The sequence below is a fragment of the Canis lupus genome, chromosome 16 (genome assembly GCF_048164855.1).
Source record: "Canis lupus baileyi chromosome 16, mCanLup2.hap1, whole genome shotgun sequence".
NCBI lineage: Eukaryota > Metazoa > Chordata > Mammalia > Carnivora > Canidae > Canis > Canis lupus.
The window spans coordinates 59367424-59387587 of record NC_132853.1 but is presented as its reverse complement, the minus strand read 5'-3'; the positions used below and the strand labels follow the sequence as shown (position 1 = coordinate 59387587).

At 65.7% G+C, this 20164-nt stretch overlaps 2 protein-coding genes across 6 annotated transcripts in view; both read right to left on the bottom strand.

Annotated features, from left to right (window-relative positions):
* Window positions 1-91: 91 nt before the first annotated feature.
* GAA (alpha glucosidase) lies at window positions 92-14582 on the bottom strand. Of its 5 annotated transcripts, XM_072781895.1 has the most exons (21): window positions 14385-14477; window positions 13751-13901; window positions 11549-12135; window positions 10458-10603; window positions 8535-8700; window positions 8363-8459; window positions 7755-7874; window positions 7551-7669; window positions 7333-7464; window positions 6896-7006; window positions 6259-6372; window positions 6095-6179; window positions 5554-5671; window positions 5168-5301; window positions 3927-4078; window positions 3642-3790; window positions 2644-2785; window positions 2355-2504; window positions 1835-1999; window positions 1464-1613; window positions 92-1098 (listed from the first exon to the last, which is right to left on the bottom strand). In XM_072781895.1, the coding sequence occupies exons 2-21, from the start codon at window positions 13791-13793 to the stop codon at window positions 1039-1041; spliced, it is 2940 nt and encodes a 979-aa protein (XP_072637996.1). In that variant the 5' UTR covers window positions 13794-13901; window positions 14385-14477; the 3' UTR covers window positions 92-1038. The 5 variants fall into 5 exon arrangements, 4 of the variants coding, with proteins under 4 accessions (XP_072637996.1, XP_072637997.1, XP_072637998.1 ...); XM_072781896.1 differs by lacking the exons at window positions 13751-13901; window positions 14385-14477 and adding an exon at window positions 14530-14582; XM_072781897.1 differs by lacking the exon at window positions 13751-13901 and having other exon boundaries at window positions 14385-14402.
* A 406-nt stretch (window positions 14583-14988) lies between these two features.
* The window catches only part of CCDC40 (coiled-coil domain 40 molecular ruler complex subunit), a 40036-nt gene continuing 34860 nt past the window's right edge, over window positions 14989-20164 (bottom strand). The window contains exons 18-20 of the mRNA XM_072781892.1: window positions 18375-18563; window positions 16611-16769; window positions 14989-15647 (exon numbers count right to left, since the gene is read on the bottom strand). Of these exons, the coding sequence (XP_072637993.1) occupies window positions 15399-15647; window positions 16611-16769; window positions 18375-18563 (597 nt within the window). The 3' untranslated portion in view covers window positions 14989-15398. The remainder of the gene's footprint in view (window positions 15648-16610; window positions 16770-18374; window positions 18564-20164) is intronic.

Here is a 20164-nt window from a genome sequence, read left to right as displayed (position 1 = left end):
CTTCTAGAACATTAGTCACACCCACCCCACAGCTCCCCCAACGACCTGACCCTGTCACCCTGTGCGTGCCCAAGAGAAATGAAGACCTGTCCATGATTGCTCAACGCAGCTTTATTCAAACTAGTGGGAAATCGAAACCAGCCCTAAGGCCCACTGAGCAAACCGGCACATCCACACGATGGGGCGTGTTCGGCAGTGAAGCGGGGACGCACAGCGTGGGTGCATCTCAGAGGAATCAGGCTGAGTGTTAGCCCCGTGCTGACTGGGATGGGGCGTGGGGGCACACCTCCTACCCCATGCCTCGGACCCCAGGCCCATGGGACGTTCTCCAGTCCCGGAGAGAAGGGTGAGGCGCGCTGGAAGGTGGCATGGGGGCGTGCTGCCGTCAGAGCTCACGGCACCACTTGCGTGCCCCACCCCGGCGTCCAGGGGCCCGGGGAGGGTGGGGTGGCAGCGTCCCATGGCCCTTGGGCACCTCCAGAAGGACCAGCAGCTTGCTTGCAATGTCCCTTTTATTAAAGATAATTGCACTTAAGATCAAGTGTTTCCTTGTGTCCCGTGAACCCCCCGAGTTCCCGGGCCGGCTCTCATCGGGCTTTCATCTGGCCGTCCATGCCGTGAGCTCGGGGTGCAGGTACGACAGCCTCATCCCAAGCACACGTCTGCCATCACGGACAGGCAGCTGGTGGCGGACGACATCACGCATGTTCCAGTGACGGGCTTCGGAGAGGTAAACCTTCCAGAACAACACTGCACACACCAGGCAACCCCAGGGGCGCTGCCGTCGGGTCTGTGCAGAAAACCTGTCAGGCACGTTGCTGGCCCAGAGCCCTAGAGCCCCAGAGCCCCAGGTCCCAGGAGGTAGACGCGCACGCAGATCTGGGTATTGGAGGGAGGTCGGCGGCAGGAGACGGCTTGGAGGGGCAAGTGCTCCTGACCCCGAGGCCCCCCCACGTCCTGACCAAGAACGCGCAGGTGCTGAGGCCACGGCGAAGCCCATCTCGCTCCGTAAGGGATCAGTGCCCCACCGGCCCCAGGTTAAGACCAGCTGATGAGAAACTGTTCTCCCATCGTCAGTGACACGGGGATGTCCAGGGTCTGGGAAAAAAAATAAAAATTGACCGGTAAACGCTGGCCATCAGAGGTGAGGCCGGGAGCGCTGGGCACAGGCCCCGGGCTTGGGTGCGTGGTGCGCGGGTGGCCCGGCCCCGGAGGCCTCTGCTCGCTCCTCCCCGGCTGAGCCCGGAGGACCGGCGTTGCCTGCGGGGGCTGCCATTTAAACCTGACCGTCATCAGTGCAGGCGCCGGCAGGGGCAGGGCCCAGGGTGCAAGGGGGCCCGTGGTCCCCTCTATCCCCACCCCTGGACGGCCGGGCCCAGTTGGCCCCAGGGCCCAGCGTCCTCGGCACCTCGCACCCCTCAGCCGCCCCGAGCCCTCCGGCCGTCGGCTCTGTGGGCTCTTGCCTTGGTGTCAGGGTTGTAGGTGAAGGCAACAGGGACGCCGTTGCAGAGGACCTGCCTGGGGCCCGCGGCCACCCCCAGGACGGTCACCTTCCTCAGCTGCAGGCCGGCACCCTCGCTAGTCACACGTACCAGCTCGTTCACGATGGTGTCCTGGCCGAGTGGAGACAGAACAGGGGTGTCGGCCGGCGGCCCAGGGAGCCCCGCGGGGTGCGGCCTCGTCGGCAGCACACCCCGCGCACACCCTCAGGGCGCCCCAGGTGCCCGGGGACCCAGTCGGGGTGGCTGGCCACAGGCCCTGCTCCCTTCACAAGGCTGAGCTGGGGATGGGGTCTCCACAGCCCCCCCCCACCCCGGGCAGCTCTGGGACTCACGTTCCTGGCCAGGAAGACCACCTCCGTGTAGGCCCCGCGCTCCAGCACCCCGAGGCTCTCCCCGTCGTCCCAGAACAGCTCCCCTCGGGCTTCCCCGTTTGTGCCCAGGGCTGCGACCAGGGCCATGGGCTGCTTTCGGGACTCTGTGGTCGTGAGGCCAGGGCCCTGGAAAAGCAGGTGGCATGTGTCACCGTCTGAGGCCTAGCAGAGGCGTCCCAGATCAGGACAGGAGGGACACCGGGCAGGGACTTCTCTGGCTGCAGAAACCAGGATCCACACGGCAGCCTACAGCCGCTAGGCTTGGGTGCCTGGGATGACCACACTGGCCAAGGCAGACACGCTGGAGGACATGCGAGGCCCCCAGAGGTTTGCAGGCCTCCCCTCCGCTGCTCATCTTCGACCCTCAGACACTGTCCTCTCTGCCCGAGGATTTGGGGGTGGACCCTCTCCTGAAGGGACAGTGTGGGGTCCTGGCAGCCCCAGAGCTGGACAGATAGGTTCGGGGGCTCCGCCCAGGTACCTGCAGGGGGATGATGTGCCCAGCCCGGAGGTGGACGTTGATGGTGTCCAGCGGGGCTGGCAGCGTCACCCACTGCCCCTTGCTGTGGATGGTGGACATGAGCGGAGCTGGAGGTGGGGGCGGGAGGCTGCCGAAGGCCCCTACGGGCACCTGGAGACAGCACGTCACGAAGAGTCGGGGCAGTGCCAAGGCCCTGGGGTGGCCATCTGGCCCATGCCCGCATGGCAAGGGGGAGGGACACCTCTGGTCCCCCACCATCCTCCCCGGTTTTAGGGTCTCCAGGACTCACCATCTGCAGGTCGTACCATGTGCCAGCGGGGAAGTAGCCAGTCACTTCGACCTTCCCGGCCTCGAGCACGGGGGTGATGAGCAGAGCCTCCCCCCACAGGAGCTGGCGGTCCACGGTCCAGGTGTGGGGGTCTTCAGGGAACCTGCAGACAGGAGGGGCAGGCGTGTGGACCTGGTGACCTCCGAGGGGCCCTCAGGGAAGCCCAAGGAGCCAGAGGCCTCCGGGTCGGACGTGGCGGGTTCCTGCCCTCTCTTCCCGAGGCTCGTCTGCTGGAGGGTGACCCTGGTCTAACTGACCAGCTGCGCCACGTGACGGGGACACTGGCTGCTGGTGGTGCTGCTGGCGTCTGCGCTGATCGATCGGCCTTCCCGATCCCGCGCTGAGGGGAGGCCAGCTGTTCTGTTTGCGTTCAGAGGAGTATTTGTTCCTAAACTCAACCCCCTGCCCTTTGCCTTTTGCTTCTGAGGCTCAGCAAGCCGTCTCCTGGCCGCGCGCTGGGGGACGTCGGCCTGTGTTCCCGCGGAACTTCCTGTAGCTGAATCCTTGATGTCTGAGTACGTAATCTGTCTGGAACTTAGGTTTGCACCTCAGGACGGGATAAAGGGATTTCTGCAAATGGCTGACCAAGTTTTACTACTCGGGGCTCCTCTGATCCCCTGACTGGAGACGGCACTTGGGCGCACGGCGCCTTTGCACGTGTCTGAGTCCTACTTGGGGGATGTCGCTGGGTTTCCGTGTTGGTCCTTCCTCCCCTACGCCAGCCCCGGGACGGCTTCACAGCTTGCTTCCCCAGCTGGGGGCCCGGTCTGTACCCGGGCTCCTTCAGCCGGGTGCCCCGTACCTGGAATGCCCCCAGCCCTGAGCCGCAGTCTCACGGGCGGGAAGGGGGGTCGGCCTGGGGCTCAGCCTCGCCTCCCTCGGCTGCATGGGCTCCTCGGCCTGGGGAACACCCCCTGGGGCAGGACGTGGGCCCTCGCTCCCCGACGCAGGGCACTCACTCGAGGAAGAGGGGCCGGGCCACGGTCTCGCCCCCCACGTGTGCCCGGTGGAAGAGCGTGTAGAGGTGGGGCAGCAGCGAGTAGCGCAGGGCGAGCGCCTTCCTCATGGCTTCCTGCGCCGTCGCGCTGAACCTGTAGGGCTCCTGGGGCTGGAGGGGGGGCGGAGGGGAGCACCGGCTCTGGGGCCGTGAGGTCCCCGCCTCTCCCCGGGACACCCGGCCCGCCCGCGCCCATGGTGGGACCCCCGGGCCCCAGGGCAGACCGCGCCCCCTGCCCGGCCCCTACCAGGCTGTTGAGGTCGTTGTGGTTCCGCATGAACGGATAGAAGGCCCCCAGCTGGGTCCAGCGCACGCACAGCTCCTCTGACGTGTTGCCCAGGAAGCCACAGACGTCGGCCCCGACCAGCGGCACCCCCAGCAGGTTGAACAGCAGGATTTCTGGGGGGCGGGGGGTCAGGCTGGGGCTCAGGCTCGAGTGGCTGGAGGGTCAGGTGGCCCCAGGTCCCCGAGCCAGTGCCCACCCACCGCTGCTCAGCAGGACCAGGCTGCGCTGGGCCCTCCCTCTCCTCAGGGGCCCCTCGGGGCCTAGGAGCTGATGGCCAGGAGCCCACCCAGCCCAGAGCCATGGGGGCTGGGACCTGCGTGACCTCTGCCACCTAAAGAGCCGTGCGCCAGGACTACAGCCCAGGAGCCCGAGGGGTGGGCACAGAGCGGGAACCGGCCTCTCCAGCGGCCTCGGAGACTGGCCTGCGGGGGCCTGGGCCCTGCTCTGGGAGGAGACAGCTGCTCCCCCAAGAGCTTGCCTGGCGGGGCTTCCCCGTGCCCCCGGGTCTGCAGATGTGCCCCACACAGCAGCAGCCCCACTGCTACCAGGAAGCCTCCCGCTGGGGCTTTGCCGTGTGGTGACCCTGGGAGGTGACCCCGGCCCCTTCCCAGAGCTCCCAAGCCGTCGCTGTGCCTGGCGCGCAGCAGCATCAGGGCTCTGGAGCATAATCAGGTGGGGTGGACGGCGCCTGCGGGCTGGGCTCAGCATGTGGTCGCCAGGGGAACAGGATGAGAGGAGAGGCCAGAACCTGACTGCTCTGTAGGCAGTGGCCGGGGTGAACTGGAGATGGGAATGTTGGGAAACTCCATTACTGCCCGCCAGAGCAGGAGAGCACCATAAGTGAGCCGACCCACACAGGTGCACAGACATATAGATGAGCCAACCCGGACAGGTACACAGGTGCACCGGTGAGCCAGCCCACACAGGTGAGCTGAATCACACAGGTGAGCCAACCCACACAAGTGAGCTGACCCACACAGGTGAGCTGACCTGCACACCTGCACAGGTGCATGGGTGCACAGGTGAGCCGACCCGCACAGGTGCATGGTGCACAGGTGAGCCAACCTGCACAGGTGCATGGGTGCACAAGACCTGCCGGCCTCCCACCCCAGTGAGTCAGCAGCATCTCGCTGAGCTGAGCCTGGCACTGGGTTCTGGGCCCATGCTCCCCTCCAAGCAGCCGCCCTGGTAGGTGCTCTCACCTGGTACAGAGTACGAGAGCTGCTCCCAGCTGCTCCACACGTCCCCTGTCCAGTGGCCGGCATACTGGCCGTGGCCAGCGAAGGTTGAGCGGGAGATCACAAAGGGGCGCGTCCCCCGAGCCTTCACGAGGGCCCTGGGCAGAGCAGGGGGGGGCAGAGCGATGCAGGGCGGGGCTGCCCGGGAGCCCGAGTGGCCCAGCGCCTCACCTGGCGGTGCAGCGGGGAGCCGGGAGCCGAGGCTGGGAGGAGGGAGGGAGGTGGGGCTCCGCCAGAACCATCAGGCTGCCCCAGGGAGGACAGGTGCCCCTTCAGGCTCCCTTGGGGTGTCTGTGCGGTCACCACCGGCTCCCCCTCTGGGGCACGGAGCAGCCCTGAGAGCCCCTCACCTGTGGGAGGCGATGGCTTCCGTCAGGCCGTACAGGTTGTGCAGGTTGTAGTGCGTGGAGAGCAGCTGGCGGCTGGAGGCACAGATGGTGGCTGCCCGCAGGGTCCCGCCAACCACCCCTGGAAGAGGGGGAGGCTGGCCGGCTGGTGTCCCCCACGCCCCCAGAGCCCCCCTGGAACGTGGGGTGTCCACTTTTCCAGGGACAGGGACAAGGTGGATGCTGTGTCTGCCCTTGCCGACCGCCGACTTCACCAACACCTGCTCCTGACCCATTTCAAGTCTCCCCGTCCCTGTCCCTGACCTCGAAACACCTTCCCTCTGAAGGGCCACGCCCAGCGGCAGGTGCCCGGTCTGCGTCGCCCGGCTGACGTCTCCCCAACCTGACCTTCCTCCTGGGGTTGCCCTCCCCTTTCCCGGGGGGCTGTGCCCAACAGCTCCTCACAGAGGATGCCTTCTCATCTCCCAGGCCAGAGAAGGAAAACCCCTGATCCGAGCCTTCAGTCCTCAGGCAGCTGGTAGTGCGGGCAGGCGGGAGAGCTCACCGGGCACGTAGGGCGGGTTCTCCAGGTCATTGTCGGGGCAGCCATACACCGAGCCCCTCACGAAGTTGGATGGCTCGTTCATGTCCTGCGAGAGAGGCCCTGGTGGTGGGCGGCCTGCCCGGGGCGGAGGCTGGGGCCCGATCCACAGCCCACGGGACACTCACAATCCACATGCCGTCGAAGGGCACCTGGGCATGGAACTCAGACACCATGTCCTGCCACCAGTCCAGGGCCGTGGGGCTGGTGAAGTCGGGGAAGACAGTGAACCCGGGCCACACCTGGAGGAAAGGCCAGAGGGAAGACCAGGCCCCCCAGAGCCACGGCCTCGCTCGTCTGCCTGGGGGTAGAAGGGCTGTGGAGGTGGTAGGGGCCGCGGGGGCTCAGCTGAGGCCTCGCTTTCGGACACAGGCCCCAGAACCAGGTCTCACACACCTACACCCCCGGCAACCTCCCCGCCCCTGGCTGGGACCCCCTGCCCCTTGGTTGTGGGCACACCCTGGACGGGAAGTTGGGGACTCTGCTGGGTGCCCCCTGGGAGAGTCTGGGAACCCCACCTCGGGGACCTGGGGGACAACGAGACCCTCACCCAGAGCCCCCCCCACCCCATGGAAGGATTTGCAGTGGCATCCATGTCAGGAGCCCCCGTCACCTCCAGCTGTGACCCCCACACACACTGTCCCACGGACAGGTGAGGATTTCCTGAATGCCGTCCCCTTCCTGAGGAGTGTCCTGTGCCCTGCCCTACCTGCCCCGGCTGGGGACACCTGCTTTCTCACCCCAGGCCCCCAGAAACCCCCCTACCTTCCCAATCAGCGGCTGCCCCGTCTCATTGGTGATGAAAACCTTTCTCCGCAGACCCTCGTCATAGGGTCGGTAGCTGCCAGGGGGGCTGGAGCTGCTGATGGCCGGGTCCTGAGGGAGGACAAGCAAATGCCCCAAAGCCCTGCCCTGAGCCCTGCCCTCCTTCCCGGGATGGGGAACCGGCTGAGGCCCCCCTGGCTCCGGCTGCCCGGCCCCTCCAGCACTGGGGGATGGCAGCGGAGGGCAGCCCCCCTGCTTTAAGCCGTCCACGTGACCTACAACCGAGTGGATCCTGAGCGACGCGCGTTTCCAGGGACCCTTGGGCTGGACATCACTGGACGGCAGGGCCCTGTCCGTAAGTCTGATATCCCCTCACCGGCAGGGACCCCCGGGAACCAGCCGGTGAGTTCAGCGGGCCTGAGACGGGGGGCACTCACCACGATCATCACGTACCGCCGGCCGCCCCGGTGGAGCTCCTGCACCATGGCCGGGAAGTCCCTGAAGCCGTCTTTGTTGAAAGTGAAGTCCCTCCTGGCGTCCATGTAATCCAGGTCGTTCCACTGCGTGTCCTGCAGCCACGGCACGGGGACCCCTGCAGCCGGCCAGGGGGGCGCGTCCCCCCACCCCCCGCCCCGCAGGCCCTCCCAGCACTCACCAGGGGGAAGTGGGCCCGGGTCATGTTCTCTACCACCTGGCGGGTGATGGCTGTGGACGAGTATCCCCAGCGGCACAGGTGGAAGCCCAGGCCCCAGTAGGGTGGCATGAACGGGGAGCCTGCAGCCGAGCACACTGCGTGAGCAGGGGGGCAGCACGGGGCCGCGGAGCAGACGGGGCGGCGCAGGCCGGGGAGCAGGCCTACCCACGACTTCCAGGTACTGCTGTACCACGCTCTTGGGCTCCGGGCCCAGGAAGACGTACACGTCCAGGATCCCGCCTGTCGACCTCCAGCTGAGGGCCGGGCTCGGCTGCAGGACCACGTCTGCGGGGAGCAGCCCTGGGCTCAGAACAGATCCCCGCGTGTCCCCCCGGCCCCTCGGCGTCCTGAACAAGAGCCACGTCCCACCCAGGGAGGCCAGCAGCAGGCTGCTCAGGCCTGGGGACAGTCACCCTGACTCCCCGAAGAGCCTGGAGAAGAACAGGAGAAGGCTAAGCAGCCAGACCCCAGGACGTCCCCCCGCCCCCCGGCTCTGCTCAGAGTGGGCCCCCAGAGTGTCCCTCAAGGGCACCGCCCACTGGACTCATTTCTTGGGAGGGTAACAAGGCCCGACGCCCTGCCCACGGCCCCAGGCCCCTACCGCCAACCTGTGGGGACAGGTGTGCAGAGCCCCACGCTCCCCCATGGAGGGGGATGTGGCCACAGCCGGGGAAGGCCCTGGCCTGGGGGCTCCGGGGAACTGGCTGCAGGACACGGCGGCGGGGGGGTGGGGGGGACAGGCTGCTGTTAGGGGTGGCGGCCCCCCTGCTTACCCATGGCATTGCTGTTCAGCAGGAAGACCCCATGAGCTGACCCGCCATCCTCCAACGCCAGGTAGAAAGGGTGGGACCCGTACAGGTTCACGTTGGGCTGGGCACGTGGACACGGCACATTAGCGTCCCCACCCCACGGCGCCCCCACTCCCCTCCGTGCTGCCCCCTTTACCGAGGGGGCGATGTCCCGGTTCCAGAGGGTGACCCTGGTCCAGTTGGTGCTGAGCATCAGGGAGCCGAGATGCTCGGCAAGGCCAGCGATGTACTGGGACGGCAGGGAGGTGGACAGCTGCAGAAACTGGTCGGCGAAGAACAGGGGGGCCACCGTCGTGTTCAGCCTGCAGGAAGAGCCCAGGCGGCCTTGCATCGGCAGTGGTGGCCCGATGACCCCCAGAGGGACCCTCCCAGAGAGACCCCTGGGCTGGCACCCCGAGGAGGGCCGGGGTGGCCCGGCACCTCCCTGACACACTGGCCCTGGGGCAGGAGCGGGCACTGGAGGCCCGGCGACCCCCAGGACCAGAGCCAGGGGTGGAGCACCCCCAGAGCACTACCCGGCTATGCCCATGATGCGCCGGGTGGGCATCCACGGGGGGACTGCCCCATGCGCCGTGGCCGCAAGCAGGCGCTGTGCTTTTCAGTCCTAGGAGCTGTGCCCTCAAGCTCCTCCCAAGGGCCAGGCTGCTCCCAGACCACGGCCCCGTCCTGCGCCAGAGCCCGTAGAGCTGTCCCCCCAGGGGTGGCCAAGGCCCCGTGAGGCTGCCCAGGGTGAGGGCACGGCAGGAGCCACAGATGGGGCACGAAATACCGATTAATGCTGATTTCACGGGAGGCCCGTCATGGCACCCTGCCTGCCCCCAGGCAGGACGTATCTGTGCGTGCGTCTGTGTTTTCAGGACCACAATCTGATTACAGGCTTCAGAAAATCTCTCTCTGATCTCTGCTCAAAGGTCAGCCTCCTCCAGAGGCCTTCGTAGCCCCCCTCCAGAGCCAGCCCTGCCCTCTGCATCCGCTCTGCTCGTTTCCAGAACTTTCTTAGCACTGGACTTGGCCTCGCTCACTGCCTCTCCCCAGTGTGTCAGCCCTGGGGGCGGCTCGACACGGCTCAGCCAGGAATGGGCACAAGAGAAAGATCCGCATCCCAGGAGGTGACTTCTCTGAAGACCAAGGCTGGTCCGAGGTCATCTCCGAACCCGTAATGCAGCCCTGTGATGAGCAGGAGCCTGGCCAGTTCGGGGCATGCGTGGACGTGGGGCCGTGCGGGCCAAGCGCACAGGGAACGTCCCGTGCAAGCGTGCTTGTCCCCGCCGACAACCGGGCAGGGGACGCTCTGGGAGGGGACGAGCCGGGCGCTGGGAGTCAGCGGCCACCACCTGGGAGTAGTCCAGGAGCGGCTTCCAAGATGCTTTGGTGCCTCCAGTCCCCGAGGCGTGGTACGGGCGGTGGGGGTGACGCGTCCCCTGGAGGCGAGGGCGCGACGGGCCGGTGCCCTCCCTCCCTCCTGACCCTCCCGAGACCCCGTGGGCAACCGCTGCAGCCCAGAACCGCTGGAGGAGCTGGAGGTCCAGCAGCGAGCTTCCGGGGGAGCGGGAAGACTCCCCGGGGCACAGATGGCAGCAACGATTCGGGCAAACCTAAGGTCTCAGGGGGATGCAAGCCCCAGGGGGATGCAAAACAGACAGTGGCCAACAGTGTGGATGCGGGGCCCTGGCTCAAGCTGCCTCAGTCTCCCCGTCTGTGCGGTGGGGACGGTCACCGCATACTCCTGAGATGCTGGGGTGCGTGGCCTTAACAGGATGCCTGAGGTGCCTTAGTGACACGCGGGACTTCATAAATAAGGTTAAGCAATGAGGGGATGTGGCCGGGGTGGCGGCGCCACTTCCCACCCGACTGTGGCTTCTCGGGCCCGGCACTGGTGACACGGGGGCTGGCTTGCTCTGCGCAGCGGGGCCGTTGCCAAACGTCCCCCCGCCCCCCAAGGATGCCACCCCAGCCGGCACTCCTCGGGGGTCGTCGGGGGACCTGAGGGAGGCTCCCGGCAGGGGGGTGGTGAGGAGGCCTGCGGGGGGCAGGGGGAGAGCACCAGGACTGCACTCACAGCACCCGGCCGTCCAGCTTCCGGCGCACGACCACCCCGAAGGGCTCCTCCTGGAACTCCACGCTGTAGAGTGTGGCCAAGGCGCGGCCGTGGGCCCGCGGGGTCTCCAGGGGCACCTCATAGCGCCTGTTGGTGGGATCTTTGATCTGGAAGTCAGACGGGGGAGCCGTGAGGCCCTCACCCTCCTGGGCGCAGGACCCCACGCAAACCCCAACGGGGCCCGCCCGGCATGTGGGCCCGGGCACTTTGGTCAGCGGAGGCTCCATGGCCTCAGGTGCAGAGCCGGGGAGCACCCCGTGTGGCTCGCCAGGTGGGACACGGAACACCCAGGTGCTCTGAATTCCAGAGAAACAGCTCTTTTCAGGCCATCTCCAATATCGCATGAGACACATGCTAAGAAAATAAACTTGTTCCTTGGTTTCCTGGAATTCCCATTTACTGGCATCCTGAATTTTTATTTGCTAAATCTGGCAACGCTGTTCCCCCCAGCATGACCGTCACAGGGTGGCCAAGAGGTCACAGCACGCAGCTCAGCTGTGCCTGCCTCGCAGTAATCACTCCCTAAACACAGGCCTGGCCGTTACACATAAATTACTTCGTTAAAATTATTATGAGTCGTGTGCTTTGGGCCCTCTCGGCTCGGCCTCCGCACACCCAGTCCTCGGATTTCTCCTGGGCACCTGCTACGTGCCAGACGCTGTCCCAGGGGCTGGGGATCCGCAAGGAATAAATCGGACGAGAGGTCCCGGCCTCACGGGCGGACGATCATCAGACTGCACTGCCCGCCGCCCAGAACGCTCCCCCTTCCTTCCTCCACCTCTCCGCCCGCTGACTCCTGTCCTGTAGGACTGCAGGTGGGATGTCACTTCCTGGGGGAGACCTAACCTCCCTCCGTGGTGCCCTGCCCTCTAGAGCATGTTCTAGAACCTTCTAACCAGGTTAGAAGTGACCACGGCTCCCTGAGCGTAGAGCTGTTGCGCTCACTCCGGGGCTCCCAGTGAAGGCACAAAACCCATCTGCACACTAAACCCACACCCCGTAGATTCCATCTTCGTCCACTGCCCGCCCCCATTTTCTCGGCCCCTGCCCACCGTGAAGTGGAGCCGGCTCTCCGTCTCCAGCAGCACGTCCAACCGTAAGGCCAGAATGTCCTTGGGGAAGAAGGTTGGGGTGCTACGGGTCAGAGCGGCCGTGTAGCCCGTCTCCGTGGTGGTCAGGTTCTCCAGCTTGTAACTTGGGTAGCTGGGTGGGAAGAAGCACCAGGGCTGTCCCATCCGGGGGAGCTGGGGCCAGGGCGTCGCGGGCCTGTAGCAGCAGCCCCGTGCCTCACACTGCTGCTGGGTGATGGCCTTGTCCGGGGCACAGTCGAAGCGGCTGTTGGGGGGCACATCACACTGTGTGGGTGCCGCTCGGGGCCTGCCGGGGTGCCCTGGGCTGGGCTGGGGGCCTGGGTTACGGGCTCCTTGCTGGTGAGCATGATAAAGCTGCTCGGGCCCTTGGGAGAAGCGCCGTTGCTCTTGGGGAGCCACCAAGGAGTCACGGAGCAGGACGTGGCCCAGGAAGGCAGCGGTGGCCAGGCAGACGAGGGTGCAGACCCCCAGCAGGGGCCGGGAGCTGGGAGGCCACCTCGCGGCCATGGTCGGTGGCACCTGCGGGCCGCGGGCTGGGTCCTGGAGGCCTGCCGAGAGAAGAGCAGGGCTCAGCAAGGAAGGCGGGATGGGGTGGCCGGGGGCCCTCGGGGACTCTCACAGCAGTTTCCAGATGTGGACCCGTGGCTGGCCCGGCGGCGCCCAGCGGGAGGTGTGCCCAGAGAGCGGGACAGGCGAGGACAGACAGGCTCGGGGCGCCATTTAGGAAGACGGCAGGGAAGGCAAGAGGGAAAGCAGAGAAAGCCCCGAAGCAGGAGTTGCAAAATACCCTGTACGGTGAGTGCTCGCGAATGGAATGCACTTAAAATGAGCCTATGATGACTGAATGACACGGAGAGACGTGCGTGGAAGCCCGACGGGTATAATGAGCGAGTGACAACACGCCAAGAGAGTGAGCCCCGCTCTGCAGAGACGGGTGGAAGGGCCCCTGGGGGACCCACTGCTGTCCCTCCTCTCCCTCGGGCCCTCTTCTGCTGACCTGTGGCTACAGCCTGGTAGGAAGACTCGGGCTGGCTATGGGGCGAGGGGGGCCGCAGGGGCGGGACGGCCCGGGACCTGGCAGGTGGAAGCCCCTCCCCGGCCCTGCGGTTAGGTGTGGAGCACCTGGCCTGGCTCCCCTGGAGGGAAGCCTGTTCTCCTCGGTGCTTCTCTGTATATTCTAAATATTTTCAGATGAAAGCTGCTGGGAGCAAGATCCCAACAAGACTGAACGTGCAAGGATTTAATTAGGGGAGTCCTTTCTCTCGAGAGAAAACGGGGAGGTTGCCAGGGAAGGCGGGGGGAGCTGTCACACCCCCGGCAACTCTGAGCACAGGGGAGTCAGGTGCCGGTGGACAGCCCTGTAGCTAAGGAAGGTTCCCCGAGGCCATGGGGTCCACAGCGGAGCGGGGGGGGGAACCTGAACCAAAGCTGGCGCTCGCGGGTCCAGGTCTCCCAGAGGTGGCCGGCCCTGGTGTCGTGGGAGCCGGAGCCGATGCATGCAAGCTCCGCGCAGTGGGAGGCCTGCAGGACGCTCGCACCCTCATGCCACCAAGACGCACACAAGGACTGGGGAAACGTCACACCCTAGCACGAGGGCCCGAGGGAGTCAGAGCCGGTCACACACACAAACCGGACCCCTGGGACATTCTGGCCACGGCGGGCACGAGTGGATCATTCACAGCTGGAGCAGACAGGTGGGGTCTTCCCTCACACCAACCAACTGCCCCAATCTCCAGGCACCAGCTGGGCGTCCCACGACTCACTCCAACCCCGACACAGTTCCTGCAGTCGGAACAGACCCCACAGCGGGGGCCTCAGCCCCGCGGGTGCAGACCCCAGTCACGGGCCCCACATTGCCACTCACACTCCTGACCAAATAACTGGCTCTAGGTTCGAGGGCTCGCCCCCTGCCCCCCACCCCCCGCCCCCCCTCCAACTGGGTAACCGGCTGCAACATCTCACAGCACACTCAGGAAAGGGCTTTACCTACTGTTACCCATTTATTGTACAGGATCCGGCTCAGGAGCTGCCGGAGGACGTGGGGTTGCAGGGGGACACGGAGCCTCCACGCCCTCCCCAGGGGGGCCTCCCTCCCTCCCGCTCTAAAAAAGGGTTCACCAGCTCACAGGCTCTCAGAACCTCAACTGGTGCTGGTTCCGTTACCCGAGCACAGCTGATTAATCATCGGTCGTTGGTGATGCCCCATCAGCAGCTCCTCTGCGCTCCCCGGAGGTTAGGGGGACAGGTGGGGAGGCCCACAGTTCCTAGCCTGGGTTCCTGCCTCCGCTTCAGGGGACCAGGCCCCGCCCTGAGCCTGTGCACAGGCCCAGCCACCACTTTATTAGCGAATGAAAGACCCCGCGACTGCCAAGGCTGGGGGGTCTCAGGAGCCCAGGGCGGGGGCCTGGGACGAGGACTCAGTGCGGTCTGGCTGCACCTGCCCCACCTGGACACGCACACCTGTGATCGTGAGGAGGCAGGCAGCAGGTGGGCGGTGCCCGGCCTCCCCTCGGAGCCCAGCAGCGCGGGGGTGGGGGGTGGGGGGGCCACAGGACAGCGCCCCGCCCCCCCCCGGCTCCACCCTGCAGAGGGCAAGAGCTGTGCACAAATGGGGAAAAGCCCAAGGTCGGGAGGTCGAGCGGCTGCAGGCCGGGAGGCCCCGGGACTCCGCCGTCGGGGAGGCGGCTCCTGACCCCTGGGTCACCCCGCACCCCCGCCGGGATGTGCCTCAGTTTCCCCCCCAGCCCCGGGGCGCGGAGGTGACCGTGGGGTCCCCGGGGGCCCGCCGCCCGCGGACCCGGCACGACGCGCTCGGCTTCTCCACCAGCAAAGTCGCAGAGAATCGGCCGCGTCCAACGGCTGCTGCGGCCGCGACCGCCCCACCCCGCCCCGCGCCGGGACCCCCGAGGCGCCGGGACCCCCGAGGCCCCGGGACCGCTCACCTCCGCGCACGCGCGCCCGGCCCGGGCCCCGCTCCCCTCTGCGCACGCGCGCCCGGCCCGTCTCCCTCTCCGCGCCCCCCCGCCCCCCCGCCCAACCCCGCTAGACTCCGCGCATGCGCGCCCGGCCCGGCTCCTTCCCCGACGACCCCCACCGCCGCCAGCCTCCGCGCACGCGCCCCGGCCCCGGCCACGCTGACGGGCACGCGCCGGAGGGGGCGGGGCGGGCCGCGTGACAGGCCGCGTGACAGGCCGCCCGCGCAGGCGCCCTGGGGTGGGAGGGAGCGCTCCTCGGGCCGCGCGCGCCCCCTGCTGGCGGGTCGGAGCGCAGGAGGGGGGCTGTGCACCTGCCGGAAGCACCTGCGCGGCGGGGCGGGGCGGGCGGGGCCTGGTGCTGACGCGCTCCCCGATAAATACTCCTTTCTCCCGCATTCAGAAAATGATTTATTTTAATGCTCAGAGTTTGAAGTTGTTTTGTAGGCCAGGAGGCCGCGGAGGAGCCGCGGGGGGGGGTGTCGGCAGGTGCCCCGGACTGGGGGCGGGGGCGGGGCGCTCCCGCTGCACCCCGGGGTGGGACCTGCAGCTGACCCTCCGCCTGGACCCCGCGCACCCGGAGGAGGCACCGCGGGCCCCTCTGGTCATTCCCAAGGGTGGAGGTGGGCGCCCCCCCCCGACCCGGGTGGGCCTGCGTGGGGTGCAAGACTCCCCGAAAGGCCACTGGAAACGCTGGGGGCTGGGAGGATCTGGATCTGCAGCGCTGGCCTACCTGCCCCTCCAACAGGGGTGCAAGAGGCTTTCAGTGATGCAAACGTGCCCCGTCCTTGGCACACGGCATGCTGGGCTCCGGGTGCGGGGTGGGGGCAGGCTGCTCTCTAGGGGGGCCCAGACGGCTGCAGCTTCCTGGCGATGGCCTCCCTGACCTTGAGCAGGGCCTCCTGGAACTGGGGGTACTCGTCCTTCACTTGGTCCAGGATGGTGCTGATGGTGGCCATCCGGTTGTCCAGGCGCCTGTGCTCGGCCAGCAGCGACTGCTTGGAGCGGAACAGGAACACGTACCTCCCGTCCTTCACAGCCTGGAGGTGCTTGAGGCGAGTCTGCCGGGCCACCAGCTCCAAGAGGTTCTGGGTGGGACATGAGGCCCCGCATCAGGTTATGCAGAGGGGCAGCTGGACACCCACTGCCCCACACAGTCAGGACTAGAGGGAATGTCAGGGGGAGAAGGGGGAAGTCCCGGCATCCTCCAAACCGTGAAGAAGAGGCTGGCGGGCAGTGAGTGGGGCCTTTGCCTTTGCTCCTGGCTGAGATAGTTGTCACCACTCCACTGCCTCCCCCCCTCTCCTGAGCAGGCCCAAACCCCGCAGACCCTGCAGACCCCTCTCTTCTGCTCACACCACATCTAGTGTAGCAGGAAATCCCACGGGGGCAGCTGAAGATACATGCAGAATCGCACAGCTTTGCACTAGCCTGGTGGCTACTGCATAGGTCCGTGCATCACCTCAAATAGGCCTCTCGTGTCTACCTTGACCCTTCGACATCAGAGCCAGAGTGATCCTGCTAAACCCGAGCCACTCCTCAGCCCCACACCCTCCACTGTCTTCCCACCTCCCTGAGAAGAGCCCAAAGTCGTGCCCACTGCCGCCCCCTGGCAAGCATGGGGCCGGGCCGCCCTCGGGTCCAGCCTCCTGGCCTCGGCCTGCCCTGAGAGCTGTCTTCTGCCCTGCTTTACCCAGCCGGCTCACTCTCCTGCTGCCTTCAAGTCTGGACTCAAATGTTTGCTCAGACCACACTTCTTAACCCCCCATCCCCTCCCCACACCTGACACAAGCTATCTTCTTCATTTGTTTCATCTGTCATCTGTAACTCTGTCCCCAGAATGTAGCCCCAGCACCCAGGGGAGCACCTGGGCCACAGAAGATGTGCGACATCATTATTAGGGAATACGAGGTGAGCAGGTGATCACAGGGCGATGGGCGGCGCTGCGATCCCCGCGCTTAGCTGGGCCAGGAGGAGGCCTCACCCGAGGATGCGCCGCTGCGGCTGCGGGTGGGTTCTTGTGGCCCTGGGGTCTCGGGGGACTGGCCTACCTGTTGCTTGAGGGCCAGGAGCCGGTCCAGGTCGGCCTCCAGCTCGTCCGTGCTGGACTGCATCATTGATAGCTGCTCCTGCTTCTCCATGAGGGAGCTGCTCACATGTTTTTGAGTTTCTTCCAGTTCTGAGATGACTTTGGTGCATTCCTCGGTGGCCTAGGAGATAGACAGGACTGTCCTGGGGCCCTGCCTCCTGGTGACTCAGTGGACAGAGTTGGGCCAGAAGGATACCATCCGGGGAGGAAGTCCCCACCCCCTCGGGATCCAGGGCCTGGAGGGCTGAGTCCCAGTGAGACGCCCAGGGCCCAGGTAAGCCCACTCTGCACACTGTTCCCCATGGGCAGGTATGGCTGGAGGAGAGACATAAGGGTCCCCCTCTTGAAGCAGGTCTTTGAGGGCACAGGGACCAGGGGCAGCTGGGCTGCTGCATGCCAAGAGCAGGAGCAGTAGACACCTGGGGTGGGAGCTAAGGCCTCAAGGATTGAGGAGTCCTGGGGGTGGGGGTGGAGGAGGCCTGGCTCCTTACAGTGAGGTTGGGCATCCGGGGGTGGGGGGATGCAGCTGCTGGGGTCCAGTGGATAAATGTGGAGGTGACTGAGAGACTCTCAAGGTCTAGCTGGGCACACAGGAGAATTTGGGTTAGACGTGGTGCATGAGGGAATGTGTGGCATGAGGACTTGGATGCAGCCCCCCTATTGCTGGAGTGGAGCAGAGGTCGGAGAAGGTAGGGCATAGGTGGCAGCCAGGGAGCCCCGGGGGTGGAGAGGAATGAACATCACCAGTGACCAGTGTGGCAGGGAGGATGGACCAATGGACCAAGGAAAGGCCGTTTTCCTGCCTAGGGTAACTTCAAAATGAGCCCTTGGGTCAGGCCTGTCATTTTTGAGTAATCTCTCCTCCTACAGGATTTAAACCCACAGGGGCTATTCCAACAGTCTCTGGGTCGTCCTCTGGACGAATCCGTGAGATGAGGACCCGTTTCACAGGCCAGGATGCCGAGGCACAGAGCTGTCACGCAACATGCCTGAGCCTCGAGCAGAAGAGCTTGTCTAGAACCCGGTGGGGTTCTGAGGCCGGCTTCTGCCTCAAGTGAGCCTCCACCTACCCGGGAGGGGGTTACTGCTCCTATTTCTACCCGATGGAGGTGGAAACGTGGGCTTGAAGGCCCCGCACAAGCCCGAGGCAGCGGGGCCCGAGGGAGTCTGAGCCAGCGCGGGCGATGGCCGAGGGAGCGGGCCCTGGGCAGGTGCACAGCCCGTGCTGGCTGGTACGGCCCGCTGGACGAGGACGTGGGCTTGGGCGCGTGCCCTCTGAGCGCCCCTCTGCTTGTCCCCAGCTCCCCCTCGGGGTCACAGACAGGGACTCCCACCTGAGCCGTGCTTCCCTGATGCCATTTCTGTGACTCGGGAAGGAGCCATCTCCGGGCCGGAGCCGCCCCGGCGCTCTGTGTGGCTCTTCCCGTAAACCCTGTGGGGCACAGCGGCAGCTGCTGCGTCTTTACCCAGAACCCCGACAGGGTTGGTCGTGGGGCCCGGGCCCAGGCCCAGAGGGAGCGGGAGACAGCTGGCTTGTCTGTTCCAGGGCCAGGCTCTTTCCGCCCCCAGCGTCCCCCCGCACCCCCCACCCCACCCCGGCCACTTCTCAGCCTGGTGAAACAGCAGCCCTGACCCCGCGGGCTGCCAGCAGGACCCCCGGGAAGCTGGCTGGAAGGACAGAGTGACCGGCCCAGCATGCTCCCTCCTGCCCGCGCGGCACCCCCACCTTGTGAATGTCCTTGATCTTGCGTCGCAGCTCTGTCTGCTTGTGGTGGAAGTCTGTCCGGGTGAGCAGCTTCTTATCCGTTTTGCTCTGCTCCTTGGCCTGGATCGAGATGGTCTCTCTGCGGGCGACGGCCAGCTCCATGTCCCGGATCATCTTCTCCTGCTGCTTGAGCAGCTGTCCATGCCTGACCTGGGCGCACAGGGCAGAGGGGCGGTGAGGGGGAACTCGCCTCCACGAGCTCCGCTGAGCCCTGAACCAGCAGGGCGGCAGCCGGGGGACGCGCCGAGGGCAGCACCCACAGTCAGGAAGAGGGAAGGTCCCTGTAAAGGAAGCACGGGCAGCAGAGAAGCCAGGACCTGCCAGAGGCCAGGGAGGCTACGGACCGAGGACTGCCTCGCGCAGCCAGGAAGGGGACAGTAGCCAGGAGGACGGGGACACCTGCACTGACGTTGAGTCCTCAGTCATGGTTTTGGGAGATGGTGACGTGAAGGGTCTGTGGGACCCAGGTTGTCCGGGAGATGGAGTGTAAGGGGCACGCAGGGGCTTTCTCGGGCGCTGGTGGCAGAGATCTGGGCCCGAGCTCAACCCATGCAGCCGGACGTTTAAAATAAGTACATCCCTGTGTGTGAGTTCTGCTCCAGCGAAGCTGACTCCGAATAAAAGGATAAACAGGCAGGCACCCCCAGGTCAAGGGTGGTGGTGGAAGACCCAGCCCACTCGCCCTAGGGTCACCGTAGCCACAGGCTCTGCACTGGCGCTGCCCTTGTCAGCGTGATTGTGGCAGTGGAGCCGGGAGCCCAGGACGGGGGCGGCACAGGGAGGAGGGCTGTCATCAGCGTGGCGGTGGCTCGGCGACCGCGCACAGATGATCCGGGGCTGCCAGCGCGACTCACGCCCCAGCTGCAAGAACAGGGGTGGGCCTCTATTCTATGCCATGTCCAAAAGTCAATTGTGGGTGGATTCAGACTTTAAAGATTGCAAACACGTGCAGAGGACTTGGGAACATATTTGTGTCACTTGAGACGGCGGTGACTGTCTTGAGCAATCCGGGAAACCCAGAAGCCACACAGGGAGACAGACACGCCTTACAGCATGAACGGTGGCAACCCTGTGAGAGGGGGAAAGACCCTGCACAGAGCGTCGGGCCAGCAGCAGGCGAGGGAGGACGTTGGGGACAGGTGTCCAAGGTGGGGGTTAGTAACCATGATGTGCTTTTCTCCCCCAAATTGCTAGGAAGTAAGAAAATGGACATAGGACATTGAGGAAGTGCTCAACACACACACACACACACACACACACACACACACACACACACAGGCACGTCCCGGAACAGAAAATGTGGAAGAATGAAGTTTCTAGAAGAAAACATATGAGAAAAGCATCTGTGCCCTTGGGCCGGGCAACGATTTCTTAGAGACACCGCCGGTGAGTGAGGAAAGCCACACTCAACAATACTTTGTGCTGTAGGATCTGCTTCTGTGACGTCCTGGGAGAGTCGGGGACTGGGACGCAGGACACAGGAGACACGAGGGTGACGGAGATGTTGCATGCCCCATGGTGGTGGTGGCTACGTGATTGTGTTTTTGTCACAGCTCATGGGACTGTACGCCACCAGGGCGAGCTCAGTTAAACACCCCAATTCAGGGGGGTCCGGGTGGCTCAGTGGTTGAGCATCTGCCTTCAGCTCCGGGCGTGAGCCCGGGATCAAGTCCCGCATCGGGCTCCCCACGAGGAGCCTGCTTCTCCCTCTGCCTGTGTCTCTGCCTCTCCCTCTGTGACTCTCATGAATA